Here is a 26,279-nt window from a genome sequence, read left to right on the forward strand (position 1 = left end):
TACGTCATATGGAATTAAGGGGTGAAGAATAGTGCAACAGAATGCTATGGACTCAGTTACTTGCCTTTTTTTGTTTACATTAGAGACTCCTTTATTTTACCATTTCTATTTTAAAACAAAAGTGTTAATGTTTTTTTTCCACAGGACTCTGTAATGCTGAATGGTTTTGGTACTGTTGTCAATGCTCTTGGAAAAAGAGTCAAACCATATCTCCCCCAGATATGTGGTACTGTTTTATGGCGCTTGAACAACAAATCTGCGAAAGTGAGACAACAGGCTGCGGATTTAATATCTCGAACTGCAGTAGTCATGAAAACCTGTCAAGAGGTAGGTTTACATTTATTACAACTTTGTAACACTGCAGAGCAATGACCTGGCACTGTAATCCTTTATATTTTTCATCCACTTAGGAAAAATTGATGGGCCATTTAGGTGTGGTTTTGTACGAGTACCTTGGAGAAGAGTATCCTGAAGTACTTGGAAGCATTTTAGGAGCACTGAAAGCGATTGTTAATGTTATAGGTAATACTTATTTTCCTAACTGTGTAAAAAAAAAAAAAAAAAAAAAAAGCTATTTGATAGACTGCTGATTTTGCAAGTTTTCCCACCTACAAACAATGGAGAGGTCTGTAATTATCGTAGGTACACTTCAACCGTGAGGGTATGTGCACACGTTGCGGATTCTCTGCGGATCCGCAGCGTTTTTATCGGTGCAGAAACGCTGCAGATCCGCAATTGATTTACAGTACAATGTAAATCAATGAGAAAAATAAATACTGTGCACACGTTGCGTAAAATACGGTGCGGAAACGCTGCGGATTAAAAGAAGTAGCATGTCACTTTTTTTTTGCGGATCTGCAGCGTTTTTCTACCCATTCCATTATAGAAACCCGTAAGGGTAAAAAACGCAGTAAATGCGCAGCAAAAACGCACAAAAATCGCTGCGGATCCTCACAAAAAATGCAACAAATCCGCAGCTGCATTTTCTGCCAGGAGAGGCAGAATCCGCACCAGAAATTCCTAAGGCTAATCTGCAACATGTGCACATAGCCTGAGAGTCAGAAACTAAAAATAAAAAAACAGAAAATCAATTTGATTTTTAAATGATTCATTTGCATTTTGTTGCATGAAATAAGAATTTGATCACCTACCAACCAGCAAGAACTCTGGCTCTCACAGACCTGTTAGTTTTTCTTTAATAAACATTCCTACTGTGTACTCATTACCTGTATTAATTGCACCTGTTTGAACTAGTTTCCTGTATAGAAGACATATATCGACACAATCAATCGCACTACAACCTCTCCACCATGGCCAAGACCAAAGAGCTGTCTAAGCACGCTAGGGACAGAATTGTAGTGCCACACAAGGCTGGGGTGGGCTACAGGACAATAGGTAAGCAGCTTGGTGAGAAGGCAACAACTGTTAGCACAATTATTAGACAATAGAAGAAACGCAAGATGTCTGTTAATCTTCCTCAGTCTGGTTCTCCATGCAAGGTCTTGCCTCATGGGGTAAGGATGATTCTGAGAAAGGTCAGGAATAGGCTCAGAAATACACGTTAGGACTTGGTCAATGACTTGAAGAGAGCTGCATTATTAGAAAACACCAGTGATTGTCTTACTTCTGTCTTCAACATCATGTCCTCCCTCTATCTGAAACTAAACCTGTCAAAAACTGAACTCCTTGTGTTAACTCTCTACTAACCTACCTATGCCAGACGTTGCCATTTCTGTGTGTGATTCTGCCATTACTCTCCAGCAACATGCCCGCTGTCTTGGGGTCATACTTGATTTAGAGTTTTCATTCACCCCCCACATCCGATCACTGGCTCGCTCTTGCTATCTGTACCTCAAAAACTTTTCTAGAATTTCACATTTTCTTACTTTCGACTCTGCAAAAATGCTGTTTCACTTTTTCATTCTTGTCTGGACTATTGTAACTACTAATCGGCCGCCCTGTTACCAAATTCTCCCCTCTCCAATTTGTCTTGAATGCTGCAGCCAGGATCATATTCCTCACCAACCGTTGCACCGATGCCTTTACCTTTTGCCAGTCTTTGCACTGGTTACCCATCCACTCCAGAATTCAATATAAACTTATTACTCTCACACACAAAACACTCCACGGTTCAGCACCACCCTACATCTCCTCCCTTGTCTGTCTACCACCCTACCCGTGCCCTCCATTCTGCAAATGATCTGAGGTTAACATCCTCAATAATCAGATCCTCCCACTCCTGTCTCCCAAGATTTCTCACGTGCTGCGCCAATGTTTTGGAATGCACTACCCAGGATAATTCAATTAATCCCCAATACGCACAGTTTTAAGCATGCCCTAAAAATGCATTTCTTCAGACTGGCTTACTGCTTCAATACCTAAGTCTAACTATACCTGTGTTGCACATTCAAAATTTTTACCATAACCAGGTTCCTTGTATCCTGTTCTCACACGCTTTATGCATTTAATAGCCCTCTGTGTCTGTACTGTTACATATACAGGCTGATAACCGCTTCATGCAGCATTACGTGAACACCTGATTTCTTACATTATGGCTGGTCCAAACAATGAAATGCAATTGTTACAATCCACCTTTCGTGTCTCCCCTATTTCCTCATAGATTGTAAGTTGGCGAGCAGGGCCCTCATTCCTCTTGGTATCTGTTGATTTGTGATTATTGTTATGCTGTAATGTCTTATGTCTGTACAAGTCCCCTCTAAAATGTAAAGAGTTGCGGAATATGTTGGCGCTATAGAAATAAAATCATTATTATTAGCTGTGACCACAGTCTCAAACATTACAGTTTGTAACACACTACATCGTTATGGACTAAAATTCTGCAGGGCACGCAAGGTCCCCTTGCTCAAGCCAGCACAATTCTGGCCCTTTTGAAGTTCACCAATGACCGTCTGGATGATCCATAGGAGGCATGGGAAAAGGTCATGTGGTCAGATGAGACCAAAATAGAACGCCTTGTTTGGCAGTTGGAGGGTGAGTACAACCCCAAGTATACCGTTCCAACCGTGGAGCATGGTGGGGAAAACATCATACTTTAGGGTTGCGTTTCTAAAAAGGGGACAGGATGACTGTATTATATTGAAAGGAGGACGGATATGGTCATGTATCGTGAGATTTTGGCCAACAACCTCCTTTCCTCAGTAAGAGAATTGAAGATGGTTCGTGGCTCGGTTTTGCAGCATGACAATGACCACAAACGCACAGCCAGGGCAACGAACATGTGGCTCCGCCAGAAACATTTCAAGGTTCTGGAGTAGCCTACCCAGTCTCCAGAACTGAACCCAATAGACAATCTTTGGAGGGAGGTGAAACTCAATGTTGCCCACGACACCCCCAAAACCTGAAAGATCTGGAGAAGATCTGTATGGAGTAGGTGGCCAAAATTCCTGATGGCAGTGTGTGCAAACTTTGTCAACAACCACAGGATATGTACAACCACTGTAATTGAAAACAACTGTTTCCGTACTAAATTTTAAGTTCTGTTATTCTATTGTAACAAATACTTATTTCATGCAATAAAATGCATTTTGATTTAACAATAATACAATGTGATTTTTCTGGATTTTGTTTTTAAGATTCTCTGTCTCACAGCTGAAGTGCACTTAGAATAAAAATTAGACCTCCATTCTTTGTAAGGTAGTAAAAGTAGCAAAATCGGTAGTGTATCAAATACTTAATTTCACCAATGTAGCCGTGTGTATAAGTATATGTGTACATGTGTGTATGTACAAGTGCTTCTCACTAAATTAGAATATTATCAAAAAGTCATCTATTTCAAATGTTTATTTCTGTTAATGTTGATGATTATTTATTACAGCCAGAGAAAACCCAAAATTCATTATTTCAGTAAATTTCAATATTTTATAACACCTGCTTGATAAATTATTTTAACCCCCAGAGCTTTTTTCAGTTTTCGTTTTTTGCTCCCCTCCTTCCCAGAGTCATAACTTTTTTATTTTTCAGTCAATATGGCCATGTGAGGGTTTATTTTTTGCGGGTCGAGTGGTACTTTTGATCGACAATATTGGTTTTACCATGTCTTGTACTAGAAAACCGGGGAAAAAAAATCCAAGTGCGGTGAAATTGCAAAAAAAGAGCAACCCCACACTTGTTTTTCGTTTGACTTTATCGCTAAGTTCACTAAATGCTAAAACTGACCTGCCATTATGATTCTCCAGGTCATTACGAGTTCATAGACCCGAAACATGTCTACGTTATTTTTTTATCTAAAAAAAAAAATTAAACATTTTCCTAAAATAAAAAATAAACAACTAATTGAACAATTTTCCGATACCCATAGTGTCTCCATTTTTTGTGATCTTGGGTTGGGAGAGGGCTTATTTTTTGCATACCGAGCTGACGTTTTTAACCCCTTAAGCTCCAAGGGTGGTTTGCACGTTATTGACCGGGCCAATTTTTACAATTCTGACCACTGTCCCTTTATGAGGTTATAACTCTGGAACGCTTCAACGGATCCTGATAATTCTGACAATGTTTTCTCGTGACATATTGTACTTCATGATAGTGGTAACATTTCTTTGATAAGACTTGTGTTTATTTGTGAAAAAATTTGAAATTTGGCGAAAATTTTGAAAACTTCACAATTTTCCAACTTTGAATTTGTATGCCCTTAAATCACAGAGATATGTTACACAAAATACTTAATAAGTAACATTTCCCACATGTCTACTTTTCATCAGCACAATTATGGAACCAACATGTTTTTTGTTAGGGAGTTATAATGAAGTCATTTTGAGGGGTCTATATGATAGAAAATAACCAAGTGTGACACCATTCTAAAAACTGCACCCCTCAAGGTGCTCAAAACAAAATACAAGAAGTTTACTAACCCTTCAGGTGTTAAACAGGAATTTTTGGAATGTTTAAATAAAAATGAACATATAACTTTTTTTTCACACAAAGTTTACTTCAGCTCTAATTTGATTTATTTTACTAAGGGTAACCAATTTTTTTTTTGTTAAGGAGTTATAAGGGTTAAAAGTTGACCAGCAATTTCTCATTTTTACTTAATGGTGGTCCTGACGCGGTGTCCACCGCTGTCGGCGTGAAAGCCCGGGCTTTCACGCCGACAGCGGTGGACACCGCGTCAGGACCCGGACACACTCGGCTCATAGCTGCGCTATATCTATTTAAGCGGACCACCATTAAGTGATAACCCACGGATCTAACACACATACTGAGGTTATTCTCAGTCATCCTTCAGTACGTAACTGACGAAGGCCACACTAGGCCGAAACGTTTTTTCGTACTACTAATAAAAAACCTCAAGTTTAATTCAAGTTGAGTGCCGGGTTCTTTATATCTACATCACATTTGAAGTCATTTTGAGGGGGTCTATATGATAGAAAATACCCAAGTATGACACCATTCTAAAAACTGCACCCCTCAAGGTGCTCAAAACCACATTCAAGAAGTTTATTAACCCTTCAGGTATTTCACAGGAATTATTGGAACGTTTAAAAAGCCCAAGTCCAAGCCCAACTTGGGTCTCTCCCTAAGGTGGCTAGCATATATGTATCGCTTGCTCACCGAGCCCCACTCCATACAGCCAACCAATTCCAGCCCTGTGCTGATGAGGGCCTAAAGCCCGAAACACGTGTCCACAGGTAGGAATTGGTTGGCTGTGTAAATTTAGAAACTAATCCGCAGCATTGCACGCTTGGCGGTTCCAAGCGCTGTGGATTAGACCGGGGTGGAAAGAGATGATTTGCATAGCTCCGCCTACTGCAAAGGATTCTGGGTAAACCTGCTATTCTTTGTATTATGCTGCTTGCAAATACTTTCCGTTTCAGGAAAGCATCCACTATGTATTTCCTTTAAGTAGAGGGCTTTTCGGTCTCTTTCGTCCCGCTACATTTAGCCCAACTTGGGTCTCTCCCTAAGGTGGCTAGCATATATGTAAAAAGAAATGAACATTTAACTTTTTTTCCCAAAAAAATTACTTCAGCTCCAATTTGTTTTATTTTACCAAGGGTAACAGGAGAAATTGGACCCCAAATGTTGTTGTACAATTTGTTCTGTGTATGCCGATACCCCATATGTGGGGGTAAACCACTGTTTGGGCGCATGGCAGAGCTCGGAAGGGAAGGAGCGCCGTTTTTGACTTTTCAATGCAAAATTGACTGGAATTGAGATCATACGCCATGTCGTGTTTGGAGAGCCCCTGATGTGCCTAAACATTGACATTGAAATCCGCCACAAGTGACGCCATTTTAGAAAGTAGGCCCCTTAAGGAACTTATCTAGATGTGTGGTGAGCACTGTGATCCACCAAGTGCTTCACAGAAGTTTATAATGTAGAGCTGTAAAAATAAAAAATCATATTTTTTCACAAAAATGATATTTTCGCCCCCCATTTTTTATTTTCCCAAGGGTAACAGAAGAAATTAAACTCCAAAAGTTGTTGTCCAATTTGTCCTGAGGGACGCTGTTACCCCATATGTGGGGGGAACCACCGTTTGGGTGCATCGCAGAGCTCGTAAGGGAAGAAGCGCCGTTTGGAATGCAGACGTAGATGGATTGGTCTGCAGGCGTCACGTTGCATTTGCAGAGCCCCTGATGTACCTAAACAGTAGAAACCCCCCACAAGTGACCCCATATTGGAAACTAGACCCCCCTCCCCCCCCAAGGAACTGATCTAGATGTGTTGCAAGAACTGTGAACCTCCAGGTGTTTCACTACAGTTTATAACACCGAGCCGTGAAAATAAAAAAAAAATCATTTTTTTTCCCACAAAAATGATTTTTTAGCCCCCCAAATTTTTATTTTCCCAAGGGTAACAAGAGAAAGTAAAAAAGTAGACCCCAAAAGTTGTTGCCCAATTTGTCCGGAGTATGCTGATACCCCATATGTTGGGGTAAACCCCTGTTTTGACGCACAGGATAGCTTGGAAGGGAAGGAGCACTGTTTTACTTTTTCAACGCAGAATTGGCTGGATTTGAGGTTGGACACCATGTCCCGTTTGAAGAGCCCCTGATGTGCCTAAACAGTGGAAACCTCCTCCAATTCTAACTGAAACCCTAACCCAAACACACCCCTAATCCCAACCATAACCCTAATCCCAACCATTACCCTAACCACACCACTAACCCTCACACACCCCTACCCTTAATCCCAACTGTAAATGTAATCCAAACCCTAACTTTACCCCTAACTTCAACTGTAGCCCCAACCCTAGCGCTAACCTTAGCGCCAACCCTAATGGAAAATTGAAATAAATACATTTTTTCAATTTTAGTATTTTTCCCTAAATAAGGGGGTGATGAAAGCGGGTTTGATTTACTTTTATAGCAAGTTATTTTAGCGGATTTTTGATTGGCAGCTAGCACACACTAAGACTCTTTATTGCAAAAAATAGTTTTTGCGTCTCCTCATTTTGAGAGCTATAATTTATCCGTATTTTGGTCCATATGAGGTCTTGTTTTTTGCGGGACGAGTTGACGTTTTTATGGGTACCATTTTCGGGCACGTGACATTTTTTGTTCACTTTCTATTCCGATTTTTGTGAGGCAGAATGACCAAAAACCAGCTATTTATGAATTTCATTTGGGGGGTGGCGTTTATACCGTTCCACGTTTGATAAAGCAGTTTTATTCTTTGGGTCAATACAATTACAGCGATTCCTCATTTCATTTTTTATGTTTTGACGCTTTTATACGATAAAAACTATTTTATATAAAAAATAATTATTTTTGCATCGCTTTATTCTGATGACTATAACTTTTCAATTTTTTCGCTGATGCTGTATGGCGGCTCATTTTTTGGGGGACAAGATGACATTTGTGTTACCATGGTTATTTATATCCGTCTTTTTGATCACGTGTTATTCCACTTTTTGTTCGGCGGTATGATAAGAGTTGTTTTTTTACCTTTTTTGTTTACGGTGTTCACTGAAGGGTTTACCTAGTGGGACAGTTTTATAGGTTGGGTCGTTACAGACGCGGCAATACTAAATATGTGTACTTTTATTAAATAATTTATTTTATAATAAAAAAAAGGTATTTATTGGAACAAATTTTTTTTTTTACATTTTTTTTTTTTTTTTACACATGTAAAAATAATTTTTTTACTTTGTCCCAGTGTGGGCCATTGAATAGTGTCAGATCGCTGATCTGACATTTTGCAAAGCGCTGTGTCAGATCAGTGATCTGACAGGCAGTGTTCCAGGCTTGCCGACGCCTACTCTGAGCAAGCGCTTGCAAGCCACCTCCCTGCAGGACCCGGAAGGAGCCCCGCGGCCATTTTGGAACCGAGGCCTGCAGGGAGGAGACGCTCAGAACACCGCAATCACATCGCGTTGTTCCGAGCGTCTCAGGGAATAGCGCAGGGAACCCCCACCCTGCGCGATGCTTCTCTCATGTCTCTCAGTCCGAAAGAAAATGGCTGCTCCTTCCTCCCCGCATTCAGTGCCCGGCGCCCGCACACTCCCCTCCAGTCAGCGCTCACACAGGGTTAATGGCAGCGTTGACCGCGGTGTAATGCACTCGATTAACGCTGCTATTAACCCTGTGTGACCAACCTGCCTATGCAGCATGAATAGTAAAAAGATCTAATATTAAAAATAATAAAAAAATAGTTATAAACTCACCTACATTTGGCTCCCCGGATCGAAGCGGTTACTGACGCTCCTCGAGACGCCCCGGTGACCGCTCCATGCATTGTGGTCTTGCGAGACAGCTACGTCCTCATCTCGCGAGACCACAATGCACTCTTCAGACCGGGGCGCGCAAGGAGCTTCGGTAACCGCTTCGATCCGGAGGCCAACAGAGGGTGAGTATATAACTATTTTTTATTTTAATTCTTTTTTTTTTTTTTAACAGGGATATGGTGCCCACATTGCTATAGACTGCGTGGGCTGTGCAATATATTACGTGGGCTGGGCAATATACTACATGAGCTGGGCAATATACAACGTGGGCTGCGCAATATGCAACGTGGTCTGCGTAATATACAACGTGGTCTGCGTAATATACAACGTGGTCTGCGCAATATACAACGTGGTCTGCGCAATATACAACGTGGTCTGCGCAATATACAACGTGGTCTGCGCAGTATACAACGTGGGCTGCGCAATGTACAACGTGGGCTGCGCAATGTACAACGTGGGCTGCGCAATGTACAACGTGGGCTGCGCAATGTACAACGTGGGCTGCGCAATGTACAACGTGGGCTGCGCAATGTACAACGTGGGCTGCGCAATGTACAACGTGGGCTGCGCAATGTACAACGTGGGCTGCGCAATGTACAACGTGGGCTGCGCAATGTACAACGTGGGCTGCGCAATGTACAATGTGGGCTGCGCAATGTACAATGTGGGCTGCGCAATGTACAACGTGGGCTGCGCAATGTACAGCGTGGGCTGCGCAATGTACAGCGTGGGCTGCGCAATGTAGTGCGTGGGCTGTGCTATACACTACGCATACATGTCCTAGAATACCCGATGCATTAGAATCGGGCTACCATCTAGCACTATATAATTGTCTAAGGGTCACTTCCGTCTTTGTCTGTCCTTCTGTCTGTCTGTCACGGATATTCATTGGTCGCGGCCTCTTGTCTGTGATGGAAATCCAAGTCGCTGATTGGTCGTGAGCGTTTTGCCATGACCAATCAGCGACGGGCACAGTCCGCCGGCAAAATAGCCGCTCCTTCCTCCCCGCAGTCAGTTTCCCGCTCCATACTCCCCTCCAGTCAGCCCTCACACAGGGTTAATGCCAGCGTTAATGGACCGCAGTGTAACGCACTCCATTAACGCAGCTATTAACCCTGTGTGACCAACTTTTTACTATTGATGCTGCGTATGCAGCATCAATAGTAAAAATATCTAATGTTACAAATAATTTTAAAAAAAAACGTTATTCTCACCCTCTGACATCGCGCCCTGTTCTCGGCAGTGCAAGCGGCAGATTCCGGTGCCATGGGTGCTATGCGAGAAGGACCTGCCATGACGTCACGGTCATGTGACCGCGACGTCATCACAGGTCCTGCGCTCATGCCAACCCTGGGACCGGAAGCTGCCGCGTGCACCGCACACAGGCGCCAGGACTACAAGGCCCTTGGAAGGTGAGTATATGTTTTATTTTTTTATTTTAAGTCTTTTTTAACCTGTTACATATGTGGCTGGGCAATATACTACGTGGCTGGGCAATATACTATGTGACTGGGCAGTATACTACATGTCTGTGCTGTATACTACGTGGCTCTGTTCTGTATACTACGTCGCTCTGCAATATACTATATGGCTGGGCAATATACTACGTGGCTGGGCAATATACTATGTGGCTGGGCAATATACTACATCACTGGGCAATATACTACATCACTGGGCAATATACTACGTAGCTGGGCAATATACTATGTAGCTGGGCAATATACTACGTGGCTGGGCAATATACTACGTGGGCTGTGCAATATACTACGTGGACATGCATATTCTAGAATACCCGATGCGGATCCGCAGCGTTTTTGCATCAAATCTAAAGTGTAGTGCACAAGCAATGTTAGTCAATGGGAAAATGAGAATTGTGCACATGCTGCGGAAAAAAAATGTGCGTTATCGCATCTATTTTTTTCCGCAGCATGTCAATTCTGTTTGCGAATCTGAAGCGTTTCTGCACCCATTGACTGACATTGTCAGGCCAATCCGCAGTAAAACCGCAGGTTTAACCCCTTAGTGACAGAGGCAATTTGGTACTTAATGACCGAGGCAATTTTTACACTTCTGACCACTGTCACTTTATGAGGTTATAACTCTGGAACGCTTCAACGGATCCTGCTGATTCTGAGATTGTTTTTTCGTGACATATTGTACTTCATGTTAGTGGTAACATTTCTTCGATATTACTTGCGATTATTTATGAAAAAAACGGAAATATGGCGAAAATTTTTAAAATTTTGCAATTTTCAAACTTTGTATTTTTATGCTCTTAAATCAGAGAGATATGTCACGAAAAATAGTTAATTAATAACATTTCCCACATGTCTACTTTACATCAGCACAATTTTGGAAAAAAAATTTTTTTTTTTTCGTTAGGGTGTTATAAGGGTTAAAAGTTGACCAGCAATTTCTCATTTTTACAACACCATTTTTTTTAGGGACCACATCACATTTGAAGTCATTTTGAGGGGTCTATATGATAGAAAATAACAGTGTGACACCATTCTAAAAACTACACCTCTCAAGGTTATCAAAACCACATTCAAGAAGTTTATTAACCCTTTACGTGCTTCACAGGAACTGAAACAATGTGGAAGGAAAAAATGAACATTTAACTTTTTTTTGCAAACATCTTAATTCAGAATAATTTTTTTTATTTTCACAAGTGTAAAAACAGAAATGTAACCATAAATTTTGATATGCAATTTCTCCTGAATACGCCAATACCCCATATGTGGGGGTAAACCACTTTTTGGGCGCACCGCAGAACTTGGAAGTGAAGGAGCGCCGTTTGACTTTTTCAATGCAGAATTGGCAGGAATTGAGATCGGACGCCATGTCACGTTTAGAGAGCCCCTGATGTGCCTAAACAGTGGAAACCCCCCACAAGTGACACCATTTTGGAAACTAGACCCCTTAAGGAACTTATCTAGATGTGTGGTGAGCACTTTGAACCCCCAAGTGCTTCACGGAAGTTTATAACGTAGAGCCGTGAAAATAAAAAATCGCTTTTGTTTACACAAAAATGATCTTTTCGCCCACTAATTCTTATTTTCACAAGGGTAACAGGAGAAATTAGACCACAAAAGTTGTTGTGCGATTTCTCCTGAATACGTCGATACCCCATATGTGAGGGTAAACCACTGTTTGGGCGCACCGCAGAGCTTGGAAGGGAAGGAGTGCTGTTTTACTTTTTCAATGTAGAATTGTCTGGAATTGAGATCGGACGCCATGTCGCGTTTGGAGAGCCCCTGATGTGCCTAAACAGTAGAAATCCCCCACAAGTGACCCCATTTTGGAAACTAGACCCCCCAAGGAACTTATCTAGATGTGTGGTGAGAACTTTGAATGCCCAAGTGCTTCACAGAAGTTTAGAATGCAGAGTCGTGAAAATAAAAAATATATTTTTTCCACAAAAAAGATATTGTAGCCCCCAAGTTTTTATTTTCACAAGGGTAACAGGATTAATTGAACAACAACTTTAGTGGTCCAACTTCTCCTGAGTACGCTGATGCCCCATATGTGGGGGTAAACCACTGTTTGGGCGCACGGCAGAGCTCGGAAGGGAAGGAGCGCCGTTTTGGAATGCAGACTTAGATAGAATGGCCTGTGGGCGTTATGTTGCGTTTGCAGAGCCCCTGATGTGCCTAAACAGTAGTAACCCCCCACAAGTGACCCCGTTTTGGAAACTAGACCCCCCAAGGAACTTATATAGATGTGTGGTGAGAACTTTGAATGCCCAAGTGCTTCACAGAAGTTTATAATGCAGAGTCATAAAAATAAAAAATATTTTTTTTTTCCACAAAAGATTTTGTAGCCCCCAAGTTTTTATTTTCACAAGGGTAACAGGAGAAATTGGACCTCAGAAGTTGTTGTCCAATTTATCCCGAGTACGCTGATGCCCCATATGTGGGGGTAACCCACTCTTTGGGCGCACAGCAGAGCTCAGAAGGGAGGGAGCACCATTTGACTTTTTGAGCGCAAAATTGGCTGTCGTGTTTGGAGACCCCCTGATGTACCTAAACAGTGAAAAAAAACCAATTCTAGCTCCAACCCTAACCCCAACACACCCCTAACCCTAATCCCAACCTTATCCATAATCCTAATCACTAACCCTAACGATAATCACAACCTTTACCCCAAAACAACCCTAATGTCAACCCTAACCATAACCCTAATCAAAACCCTAAATCCAACACACCCCTAATCCTAATCTCAACCCTAACCTCAAATCTAACCCTAATCCCAATACACCTCTAATCACAACCCTAACCTTAACCCTAATCCCAAACCTAACCCTAATCCCAAGTGTAACCCTAATGCCAACCCTAACCCTAATACCAACCCTAATCCCAACCCTAGCCCTAACTTTAGCCCCAACCCTAGCCCTAACTTTAGCCCCAACCCTAACCCTAGACCTAAGGCTACTTTCACACTTGCGTCGTTTGGCATTCCGTCGCAATCCGTCGTTTTGGACAAGAAACGGATCCTGCAAATGTGCCCGCAGGATGCGTTTTTTGCCCATAGACTTGTATTGCCGACGGATCGTGACGGATGGCCACACGTCGCGTCCGTCGTGCACTGGATCAGTTGTGTTTTTGCGGATCGTCAGCACAAAAAAAGTTCAATGTAACTTTTTTTGTACGTCACATCCGCCATTTCTGACCGCGCATGCGTGGCCGTAACTCCGCCCCCTCCTCCCCAGGACATAGATTGGGCAGCGGATGCGTTGAAAAACTACATCCGCTGCCCACGTTGTGCACAATTTTCACAACGTGCGTCGGTATGTCGGGCAGACGCATTGCGACGGCCCCGTACCGACACAAGTGTGAAAGAAGCCTAACCCTAAATTTAGCCTTAACTCTAAATTTAACCCTAACCCTAATTTTAGCCCCAACTGCTGTTCTCCTGCCGGCTGGCAGATGGGGACAGATGGCGGGCGCACTGCGCATGCGCCCGCCATTTTCTTTTCTCCGGCGGCCTGAGGAGCAGCAGGAGGACCCAGGGACACCGGTGAGTATGATAGGGTCCCCGAATCCCCCTATTTCTCTGTCCTCTGATGTGCGATCACATCAGAGGACAGAGAATTACACTTTGCTTTTTGTTTTGTTTTTTGTTTTTTTGCGGTTGCCGGTAAATAGTTAATTACTGGCGATCGCAAAACAGGGGTCGGTAAAACCGACCCCGATCATGCTCTTTGGGGTCTCGGCTACCCCCGGCAGCCGAGACCCCAAAGATTCTCCCGGGGCCGGCCGGCGGGCGCACGGCGCATGCGCCCACCATTTTGAAGATGGCGGCGCCCATCGGGAGCCACGAGGAGCATCGGGGGAGACAGGTAAGTATTTGGGGGCTACCTGGGACCCCTTTTCTCTGTCCTCTGATGTGCGATCACATCGGAGGACAGAGAAATTAAAAAGAAATCGCGTTTTTTTTTTTTTTTTTTTTTTTAATTACCGGCGATTGCAAATGCGGGGTCGGTAAAAAAAAACCCCCCGAATCATGTTCTCTGGGGTCTTGGCTACCCCCGGCAACCGAGACCCCGGAGAAAATCGGACTCTGGGGGTCGCTATTTACTTTATCCACAGCACCGTTAATAAACGGCGCTGTGGTTTAAGTACCCTTAGCGGCCGCCGTTAAAAGGCGTATCGGCGGTTGCTAAGGGGTTAAAAAGGATCTGCGGATTTGCTCCGGATGTGCCTGCGAGAAGCGCTGCAGATCAGGAGGGGGAGAGTGTATGGGCGGATACTGTGTGTGTGGGAGGAGACTGTGTGTGGAGCTGTGTATGGGTGTGCTGGGCTGTGTGTGCAGGTGTTAGTGTGTATCTGTGTGTGTGCTTGCAGGGCTGTGTAGGCAGGCAGATGGGGCTACTAGTCCCATCCGGCTATGCCTGCTATAGTGACAGGTAGCCGGATTATGGGACAGCAGTAGCCCCATCATTCGGCTGTTTTCAGGTGTAAAAAAAAAAAAAAACATACACATATACAGTACGAACATATAGACATACAGTACATACTCACCAATCACCTAGTACCCGAAGCCCTCAATCACCTGGAGAAAAAAATTAAAAATAATCCACCATATACTCCTTGATCCGATGTAATCCATGTAATAACGAGTGTCCCTTGACAATCTCCGGGGAGAGCTGTCACATTGGCAGATGCGACCGCTCTCTAGGGACTCTGGTGATACAATGACTGAAGGCTTCCTTCCACGCTGTATCCCTCCGTTGCTGTGAGTACAGTATAGTTCATACTGTCACTTGTGGCACCGCTGCGTGGGAAAATTCTCACACAGCAGTGCCTTAAAGTGAGAGGCCATTGAACACTCAGTGATAACACTGCAGGAGCCGTTGTCTCCAGTCAGTGTGTCACTGGAGGCCCTGTAGAGCAGTGACATCACCCGATGTCACTGTTCTATAGGGGAGATCGTCGTGGGACACTCGTTATTAAATGGACTGCATCGGACCAGGGAGTATTTGTGTTGGTTTATTATTTTTTGCAGGTGATCAATGGCTTTGGGGAATTAGGCGTGGTTGTAAGTATGGTGAAATTAAAGGGAACCTGTCACCCCGAAAATCGCGGGTGAGGTAAGCCCACCGGCATCAGGGGCTTATCTGCAGCATTCTGTAATGCTGTAGATAAGCCCCCGATGTTACCTGAAAGATGAGAAAAAGACGTTATATTATACTCACCCAGGGGCGGTCCCGCTGCTGGTCAGGTCGGATGGGTGTCTCCGGTCCGCTGCGGCGCCTCCCATCTTCATTACAAGACGTCCTCTTCTGATCTTCAGCCACGGCTCCAGCGCAGGCGTACTTTGCTCTGCCCTCTTGAGGGCAGAGGATAGTACTGCAGTGCGCAGGCGCCGGAAAGGTCAGAGGCCCGGTGCCTGCGCACTGCAGTACTTTGTCTGCCCTCAACAGGGCAGAGCAAAGTACGCCGGAGCCGTGGCTGAAGATCAGAAGAGGACGTCTTGTAATGAAGATGGGAGGCGCCGAAGCGGACCGGAGATGCCCATCCCACCTGACCAGCAGCGGGACCGCCCCTGGGTGAGTATAATATAACGTCTTTTTCTCATCTTTCAGGTAACATCGGGAGCTTATCTACAGCATTACGGAATGCTGTAGATAAGCCCCTGATGCCGGTGGGCTTACCTCACCCGCGATTTTCGGGGTGACCGGTTCCCTTTAAGAATATTAAAACACTTTTTTCTGGCTGTGTCTTGACTTAACTCTTTCACTACTATAGGATTAGTAATGGATAGGTTTCTTATTAGTTATTAAGGTTGAAGGGAGACTTTTGAGTCCATCTAGTTCAACCCATAGCCTAACCTAACATGCCCTAACATGTTGATCCAGAGGAAGGCAAAAAAAAAACATATGGCAAATAGTAAGCTCCACTTTGGGGAAAAAAATTCCTTCCCGACTCCACATTCGGCAATCAGACTAGTTCCCTGGATCAACGCCCTATCAAGGAATCTAGTATATATACCCTGCAAATTTTATACTTTTCAAGAAAGGTATCCAATCCCCTCTTAAATTTAAGTAGTGAATCACTCATTACAACATCATATGGCAGAGAGTTCCATAGTCTCACTGCTCATACAGTAAAGAACCCGCGTCTGTTATTATGCCTAAACCTTCTTTCCTCCAGACGTAGAGGATGCCCCCTTGTCCCTGTCCTAGGTCTATGATTAAAAAGATCATCAGAAAGGTCTTTGTACTGTCCCCTCATATATTTATGCATTAAAATAAGATCACCCCTTAGTCTTCGTTTTTCCAAACTTAATAGCCCCAAGTATAATAACCTATCTTGGTATTGCAGACCCCCCAGTCCTTTCCATTACTAACCGGGCTTAATGTCACCTTACAAACACAGGTGACATTAGCCCCTTATTACCCCATATGCCACCTCTACAGGACAGTGGGAAGAGACAGGTTAAGTGCCGGAATTGGCACTATTTCTGGGGTGGCTGGGGGCTGGTATTTGTAACCGCGGGGGAAGGGGCAATATTGGCCCGCAGCTGTCTGCATATACTTTTCTGGCTATTATAGGGGGATCCCACTTTGTTTTTTTGGGGGAGTCCCCTATTTTAATAGCCAGTAAAGGCTAAATATAGAGCTTGTGGGCTGATAAAGCCTGGGAAGATTCATGGGTATTAACCCCTTCCCAGGCTAGAAGCATTGGCCCCGGGCCATGGGCGCCCACACCATTTTTTTTTTTAATTAAAGATATTGCGTGCAGATTTTGTGTGTCTTTATTAAACTATTTATGTACCATTTTATTAGGTTTATTGTTAAGCCTTGGTATTTTTCCATCATCTATTATCTATCTATCTCCTGTGTATCTATCATCTATTTATCTCATATCTATCTATCCTATTATCTATCTCTATCCTATTATCTATCTATTATCTGACTGTATGTATGTCTGTCTGTGTGAGTAAACATTCTTCAATGGAGTATGTAAAATAAGAGGATGGTCAAAGAAATGACATCACCATTTTTTTGTTAAATAGATCTTTATTTAGGTTACAAAAACGCAGACAAATCTGCATGAAAAAAAAAACACATGAAAATCCGCACAAAAACGCGCAGATTTTTACCTGCGTTTTCTGCCAAGAGTTGCAGATTCTGTGCAGAGAATTCTGCAGACCAATCTGCAGCATGTGCACTTACCCTTATAGTTTCACATATAAAAGATTTAAGTTCTTCCTTAAGGTACCTTCACACTGAGCAACTTTCCAACGAGAACGACAACGATCCGTGACGTTGCAGCGTCCTGGATAGCGATCTCGTTGTGTTTGACACGCAGCAGCGATCAGGATCCTGCTGTGACATCGCTGGTCCGTTGCTGAAAGTCTGGAACTTTATTTGGTCGTCAGGTCGGCGTGATTCGTCATGTTTGACAGCAAAAGCAACGATGCCTGCAATGTTTCTTCATGGAGCAAACGACCAGCGAGAACGATAAGTACGTCACTGGATCGCTCCTGCATCGTTCTGCGTTGCCGGTGTTTGACGTCTCCGAGCGACCTAAACAGCGACGCTGCAGCTATCGGCATCGTTGTCTATATCGCTGCATTGTTGCTAAATGTGACGGTACCTTTAGTTTGAATACCTGGGGATGGCTAAATTTCAGTACTAAAAGGAGGTATAGGACCTTCATCTAGTTGAGAAGATTGAGGACAATCTCTCTTAGCAGGCTTTTTAATTGGAGTACTGTTACGTGAGGAATCGTCCGAAAAGTGGTCCGAATCCTCTTGGGTAGTTTTTCCTCTTTTAGCCATATAATCAGGGCCACTTCTTTTACTGGATTTCCAGAGATCCATATCTTCTAAAAAATGTAGTATCTAACAGAGGAGTTTTTTTCCCCTTATTTGAATCTAATAAAAGCGTTTTAGTAGCAGATGGGGAAAAGGGGGATTATTTTTATTAAGTCCATCTTTAGGAACGGTACTGTAGGAAGAGAGGTGAATGTTTACGCTGAACAGAAGGTTTTTCATCCCTCTTTAGAGGAGATCTTGATTTGATTGGACTGATTAGACTAGGAAAGTCTTCAGTTGACTTGGCTATATGATAGGAAGATAGTCTATTCTTTTAAAATTTTTCTTATTATTGTAATCCGAAACTTTGCGAGGAGTTTGAGCTGAGTTTTTTGTTTTTGTGCCGCTTGTATCTATTTTAAATATGCGTTGGGGAAACAAAATATATATTCAAAGTTAAGATCCCTTTATATAAACAATGAAGTAAGCCTGAAAGATCTGGCACTTTTGTTATTTAACCCCTTAACGACCGCCGATACGCCTTTTAACGGCGGCAGTTAAGGGTACTTAAACCACATCGCCGTTAATTAATGGCGCTGTGGAAAAAGTGACTAGCGCCCCCCAGAGTCGGATTTTCTCTGGGGTCTCGGTTGCCGGGGGTAGCCGAGACCCCAGAGAACATGATTCAGGTGTTTGTTTTTTTTACCAACCCCCGGGTTGCGATCGCTGGTAATTAACTGTTTACCGGCGATCGCAAAAAAAAAAAAAAAATTCCCATTTAATTTCTCTGTCCTCTGATGTGATCGCACATCAGAGGAAAGAGAAATGGGGTCCCCGATAGCCCCCGCGATACTCACCTGTCTCCCTCAGTGTTCCTCATGGCTCCCGATGGGCGCCACCATCTTGCTCCGGCCAAAAAATTTACCTGCGGCCGCAAAAAAACAAAAGCGATGTAATTTTCTGTCCTCTGATGTGATTGCACATCAGAGGACAGAGAAATAGGGGGATTCGGGGACCCTGTTAATACTTACCGGTGTCCCTGGGTCCTCCTGCGTCCTCTTCTGCCCGCCGGCTTCTTCTGGTAAGAAAATGCCGGCCGGCAGGAGAGAGGAGTTGGGACTAAATTTAGGGTTAAGGTTGGGGCTAAATTTAGGGTTGGGGCTAAATTTAGGGTTCGGGTATGTGCACACGTATCTGTGAGGGATGCGGATTTTTCCGCAGCGGATTTCATAAATCCGCAGTGCAAAACCGCTACGGTTTTTCCTGCGGATTTATCGCGGTTTCTATTGCGGATTCCGCTGCGGGTTTACACATGCAGTTTTCTACTGGAGCAGGTGTAAAACCGCTGCGGAATCTGCACAAAGAATTGACATGCTGCGAAATGTAACGCAGTTTTTTTCCGCAGCATGTGCACTGTGGATTTCGTTTCCCATAGGTTTACATTGTACTGTAAGCGCATGGGAAACCGCTGCGGATCCGCAGCAAAATCCGCAGCGTGTGCACATACCCTTAGGGTTGGGGCTAAATTTAGGGTTGGGACTAAATTTATGGTTAGGGTTGGGGCTAAATTTAGGGTTCGGGTTGGGGCTAAATTTAGGGTTAGGTTTGGGGCTAAATTAGGGTTAGGGTTGGGGCTAAATTTAGGGCTGGGGCTAAATTTAGGGTTAGGGTTGGGGTTAATGTTAGGGTTGGGGCTAAATTTAGGGTTAGGATTGGGGCTAAATTTTGGGTTAGAGCTAGGGTTAGGCTTCTTTCACACTTGGGTCGGTACGGGGTCGTTGCAGTGTGTCGGCCCGACGTACTGACGCACGTTGTGAAAATTGTGCACAACGTGGGCGGCGGATGCGGTTTTTCAACGTATCCGCTGCCCAGTCTATGTCCTAAGGAGGAGGGGGCAGAGTTATGGCCACACATGCGCGGTCAGAAATAGCGGACGCGACATACAAAAAACGTTACATTGAGCGTTTTTTTGTGACGACGGTCTGCCAAAACACAACGGATCCAGTGCATGACGGACGCGACGTGTGGCCGTCCGTCGCGATCCGTTGGCAATACAAGTCTATTGGCAAAAAACACATCCTGCGGGCACATTTGCAGGATCCGTTTTTTTGTCCAAAACGACAGATTGCGACGGATGCCACACTACGCAAGTGTGAAAGTAGCCTTAGGGTTGGGGCTAAAGTTAGGGTTAGGGTTGGGGCTAAATTTAGGGTTAGGGTTGGGGCTAAAGTTAGGGCTAGGGTTGGGGCTAAATTTAGGGCTGGGGCTAAAGTTAGGGTTGGGGCTAAATTTAGGTTGGGATTAATGTTAGGGTTGGGGCTAAATTTAGGGTTAGGATTGGGGCTAAATTTTGGGTTGGAGCTAGGGTTAGGCTTCTTTCACACTTGGGTCGGTACGGGGTCGTCGCAGTGCGTCGGCCCGACGTACTGACGCACGTTGTGAAAATTGTGCACAACGTGGGCGGCGGATGCGGTTTTTCAACGCATCCGCTGCCCAGTCTATGTCCTAAGGAGGAGGGGGCGGAGTTATGGCCACACATGCGCGGTCAGAAATAGCGGACGCGACATACAAAAAACGTTACATTGAGCGTTTTTTTGTGACGACGGTCCGCCAAAACACAACGGATCCAGTGCATGACGGACGCGACGTGTGGCCATCCATAGCGATCCGTCGGCAATACGAGTCTATTGGCAAAAAACGCATCCTGCGGGCACATTTGCAGGATCCGTTTTTTCGTCCAAAACGACGGATTGCGATGGATGCCACCCGACGCAAGTGTGAAAGTAGCCTTAGAGTTGGGGCTAAAGTTAGGGCTAGGGTTAAGGTTGGGCTAGAGTTAGGGTTGGGGCTAAAGTTAGGGCTAGGGTTGGGGCTGAAGTTAGGGCTAGGGTTGGGGCTGAAGTTAGGGCTAGGGTTGGTGCTAAAGTTAGGGCTAGGGTTGGGGCTAAAGTTAGGGCTAGGGTTGGGGCTAAAGTTAGGGCTAGGGTTGGGGCTAAAGTTAGGGCTAGGGTTGGGGCTAAAGTTAGGGCTAGGGTTGGGGCTAAAGTTAGGGCTAGGGTTGGGGCTAAAGTTAGGGCTAGGGTTGGGGCTAAAGTTAGGGCTAGGGTTGGGATTAGGGTTGGTGTTAGGGTTGGCATTATGGTTACTTTTGGGATTAGGGTTAAGGTTAGGGTTGAGAATAGGGTTAGCGGTGTATTGGGATTAGGGTTAGGGTTAAGATTAGGGTTGTTTTGAGTTTAGGGTTGTGATTATCGTTAGGGTTGTGATTAGGATTATGGATCAGGTTGGGATTAGGGTTAGGGGTGTGTTGGGGTTAGGGTTGGAGCTAGAATTGGGGGGTTTCCACTGTTTAGGTACATCAGGGGGTCTCCAAACACGACAGCCAATTTTGCGCTCAAAAAGTCAAATGGTGCTCCCTCCCTTCTGAGCTCTGCCGTGCGCCCAAACAGTGGTTTACCCCCACATATGGGGCATCAGCGTACTCGGGATATATTGGACAACAACTTTTGCGGTCCAATTTCTCCTGTTACCCTTGTAAAAATAAAAACTTTTGGGGGCTAAAAAATATTTTTTTGTATAAACAAAAATATTTTTTATTTTCACGACTCTGCATTATAAACTTCTGTGAAGCATTTGGGCATTCAAAGTTCTCACCACACATCTACATAAGTTCCTTGGGGTGTCTAGTTTCCACAATGGGGTCACTTGTGGGGGGTTTCTACTGTTTAGGTACATCAGGGGCTCTGCAAACGCAACATAATGCCCGCAGACCATTCTATCAAAGTCTGAATTCCAAAACTGCGCTCCTTCCCTTCTGAGCTCTGCCATGCGCCCAAACAGTGGTCCCCTGCCCTCCCCCCCCCCCCTCCCCCCCCCCCACACACACACACACACACACGCACGGGGTATCCGCCTACTCCGCATAAATTGCACAATAACTTTTGGGGTCCAATTTCTCCTGTTACCCTTGTGAAAGTAAAAACTTGGGGGTGAAAAGATTATTTTTGTGGAAAAATGATTTTTTTTTATTTTCATGGCTCTACATTCTAAACTTCTCTGAAGCAGTTGGGGGATCATATTGCTCACCACACATATAGATAAGCTCTTTGGGCGGTCTAGTTTCCAAAATGGGGTCACTTGTGGGGGGTTTCTACTGTTTAGGTACATCAGGAGCTCTGCAAAAGCAATATGACGCCTTCAGACAATCCCATCAAAGTCTGCATTCCAAGCGGCGCTCCTTCCCTTCCGAGCCCCGATGGGTGCCCTAACAGTGCAAACCCCCCCTTCACATATGGGGTATCAGCATACTCGGGGAAAAACTGGTCAACAGATTTTGGGGTCCAATATCTCCTGTTACCCTTGAGAAAATAAAAAATCGCAGGCTAAAAAATCATTTTTGAGGGAAAAAAATTGACACGGCTCTTCTTTATAAAAATCTGTGAAGCACTTGGGGGTTTAAAGTGCTCACCACACATCTAGATAACTTCCTTAAGGGGTCTAGTTTCCAAAATGTGTCACTTGCGGAGCGTCTCCACTGTTTAGGCCAGGGGTCCCCAACTCCAGGCCTCGAGGGCCGCCAACAGTGCAGGTTTTCAGGATTTCTTTAGTATTGCATCGGTGGTACTGTGATCATCTGCACAGGTGATGATTCCAACCCCTGTGCAATACTAAGGAAATCCTGAAAACCTGCACTGTTGGCAGCCCTCGAGGCCTGGAGTTGGGGACCACTGGTTTAGGCACATCAGGGGCTCTCCAAACGCGACATGGCGTTCAATCTCAATTCCAGCCAATTCTGCATTGAAAAAGTCAAACGGCGCTCCTTCTCTTCCAAGCTCTGCCGTGCGCCCAAACAGTGGTTTACCCCCACATATGGGGTATCGGCGTATTCAGGAGAAATTACACAACAAAATATATGGTTACATTTCTGTTTTTACGCTTGAGAAAATGAAATAAAAAAGTTCTGAAGTAAAATGTTTGCAAAAAAAAAGTTAAATGTTCATTTTTTCCTTCCACATTGTTTCAGTTCCTGTGAAGCACGTAAAGGGTTAATAAACTTCTTGAATGTGGTTTTGAGAAACTTGAGGGGTGTAGTTTTTAGAATGGTGTCACACTTGGTATTTTCTATCATATAGACCCCTCAAAATGACTTCAAATGTGACGTGGTCCATAAAAAAAAAAAAAAAAATGGTGTAAAAATGAGAAATTGCTTGTCAACTTTTAACCCTTATAACTCCCTAACAAAAAAAAGAATTTGTTTCCAAAATTGTTCTGATGTAAAGTAGACATGTGGGAAATGTTATTTATTAAGTATTTTTTGTGACATATCTCTCTGATTTAAGGGCATAAAAATACAAAGTTTGAAAATTGCAAAATTTTAAATTTTTTTCCCATATTTCCGTTTTTTTTCATGAATAATCGCAAGTAATATCGCAGAAATGTTACCACTAACATAAAGTACAATATGTCACAAAAAAACAGTCTCAGAATCAGCGGGATCTGTTGAAGCGTTCCAGAGTTATAACCTCATAAAGTGAGTGTGGTCAGAATTGTAAAAATTGGCTCGGTCATTAAGTACCAAATTGGCTGTCACTAAGGAGTTAAAGGGATAATAAGTACAGGTTCCAAACCAAGGTCAGTATTTTCATAGAGACTAAATTTAACCCCTTTACCCCCAAGGGTGGTTTGCACGTTATGGACCGGGCCAATTTTTACAATTCTGACCACTGTCCCTTTATGAGGTTATAACTCTGGAACGCTTCAATGGATCCCGGTGATTCTGATATTGTTTTCTCGTGACATATTGTACTTCATGATAGTTGTAAAATTTCTTTGATATTACCTGCGTTTATTTGTGAAAAAAACGGAAATATGGCGAAAATTTTGAAAATTTTGCAATTTTCCAACTTTGAATTTGTATGCAATTATATCACAGAGATATGTCACACAAAATACTTAACAATTAACATTTCCCACATGTCTACTTTACATCAGCACAATTTTGGAACCAACATTTTTTTTTGTTAGGGAGTTATAAGGGTTAAAAGTTGACCAGCAATTTCTCATTTTTACAACACCATTTTATTTTAGGGACAACATCTCATTTGAAGTCATTTTGAGGGGTCTATATGATAGAAAATACCCAAGTGTGACACCATTCTAAAAACTGCACCCCTCAAGGTGGTCAAAACCACATTCAAGAAGTTTATTAACCCTTCAGGTGTTTCACAGGAATTTTTGGAATGTTTAAATAAAAATGAACATTTAACTTTTTTTCACAAAAAATTTACTTCTCCAATTTGTTTTATTTTACCAAGGGTTACAGGAGAAAATGGACCTCAAACCTTGTTGTACAATTTGTCCTGAGTACGCCGATACCCCATAAGTGGAGGTAAACCACTGTTTGGGCGCATGACAGAGCTTGGAAGCGAAGGAGCGCCATTTGACTTTTCAATGCAAAATTGACTGGAATTGAGATGGGACGCCATGTTGCGTTTGGAGAGCCACTGATGTGCCTAAACAATGAAACCCCCCACAATTGACACCATTTTGGAAAGTAGACCCCCTAAGGAACTTATCTAGAGGTGTGGTGAGCACTTTGACCCACCAAGTGCTTCACAGAAGTTTATAATGCGGAACCGTAAAAATAAAAAATGATTTTTTTTTTTCACAAAAATTATCTTTTCGCCCCCAATTTTTTATTTTCCCAATGGTAAGAGAAGAAATTGGAACCAAAAAGTTGTTGCACAATTTGTCCTGAGTACTCTTATACCCCAAGTGACACCATTTTGGAAAGTAGACCCCCTAAGGAACTTATCTGGATGTGTGGTGAGCACTTTGAGCCCCCAAGTGTTTCACTACAGTTTATAAAGCAGAGCCGTGAAAATAAAAAATCCTTTTTTTTCCTACAAAAATTATTTTTTAGCCCCCAGTTTTGTATTTTCCCAAGGGTAGCAGGAGAAATTGGACCCCGAAAGTTGTTGTCCAATTTGTCCTGAGTACGCTGATACCCCATATGTTGGGGTAAACTCCTGTTTGGGCACATGGGAGAGCTCGGAAGGGAAGGAGCGCTGTTTTACTTTTTCAACGCAGAATTGGCTGGAATTGAGATCGGACGTCATGTCGCGTTTGGAGAGCCCCTGATGTGTCTAAACAGTGGAAACCCCCCAATTATAACTGAAACTCTAATACAAACACACCCCTAACCCTAATTCCAACGGTAACCCTAACCACACTTCTAACCCAGACACACCCCTAACCCTAATCCCAACCGCAAATGTAATCCAAACCCTAACTGTAGCCCCAACCCTAACTGTAGCCCCAACCCTAACTGTAGCCCCAACCCTAACTGTAGCCCCAACCCTAACTGTAGCCCCAACCCTAACTGTAGCCCCAACCCTAACTGTAGCCTTAACCCTAACTGTAGCCTTAACCCTAGCCCTAACCCTAATGGGAAAATGGAAATAAATACATTTTTTAAATTTTTTTATTTTTCCCTAACTAAGGGGGTGATGAAGGGGGGTTGGATTTACTTTTATAGCGGGTTTTTTAGCGGATTTTTATGATTGGCAGCCGTCACACACTGAAAGACGCTTTTTATTGCAAAAAATATTTTTTGCGTTACCACATTTTGAGAGCTATAATTTTTCCATATTTGGGTCCACAGAGTCATGTGAGGTCTTGTTTTTTGCGGGACGAGTTGACGTTTTTATTGGTAACATTTTCGGGCACGTGACATTTTTTAATTGCTTTTTATTCCAATTTTTGTGAGGCAGAATGACTAAAAACCAGCTATTCATGAATTTCTTTTGGGGGAGGCGTTTATACCGTTCCGGGTTTGGTAAAATTGATAAAGCAGTTTTATTCTTCAGGTCAGTACGATTACAGTGACACCTCATTTATATCATTTTTTTTATGTTTTGGCCCTTTTATACGATAAATACTATTTTATAGAAAAAATAATTATTTTTGCATCGCTTTATTCTGAGGACTATAACTTTTTTATTTTTTTGCTGATGTTGCTGTGTGGCGGCTTGTTTTTTGCGGGACAAGATGACGCTTTCAGCGGTACCATGGTTATTTATATCTGTCTTTTTGATCGCGTGTTATTCCACTTTTTGTTCGGCGGTATGATGATAAAGCGTTTTTTGCCTCTTTTTTTTTTTTTCTTACGGTGTTTACTGAAGGGGTTAACTAGTGGGACAGTTTTATAGGTCGGGTCGTTACGGACACGGCGATACTAAATATGTGTACTTTTATTGTTTTTTTTATTATTTAGGTAAAGAAATGTATTTATGGGAATAATATATATTTTTTTTTTTTCATTATTCAGG

At 43.3% G+C, this 26,279-nt stretch overlaps 1 protein-coding gene across 1 annotated transcript in view; it reads left to right on the forward strand.

The window, feature by feature from the left end:
• SF3B1 (splicing factor 3b subunit 1) overlaps window positions 1-26,279 on the forward strand; it is a 418,418-nt gene that overhangs the window by 284,690 nt on the left and 107,449 nt on the right. Inside the window, exons 19-20 of the mRNA XM_069733802.1 lie at window positions 145-327; window positions 411-522. Coding sequence (XP_069589903.1) covers window positions 145-327; window positions 411-522 — 295 coding nt within the window. The remainder of the gene's footprint in view (window positions 1-144; window positions 328-410; window positions 523-26,279) is intronic.

The sequence above is a fragment of the Ranitomeya imitator genome, chromosome 7, assembly GCF_032444005.1.
Source record: "Ranitomeya imitator isolate aRanImi1 chromosome 7, aRanImi1.pri, whole genome shotgun sequence".
In the NCBI taxonomy this organism is placed as follows: domain Eukaryota; kingdom Metazoa; phylum Chordata; class Amphibia; order Anura; family Dendrobatidae; genus Ranitomeya; species Ranitomeya imitator.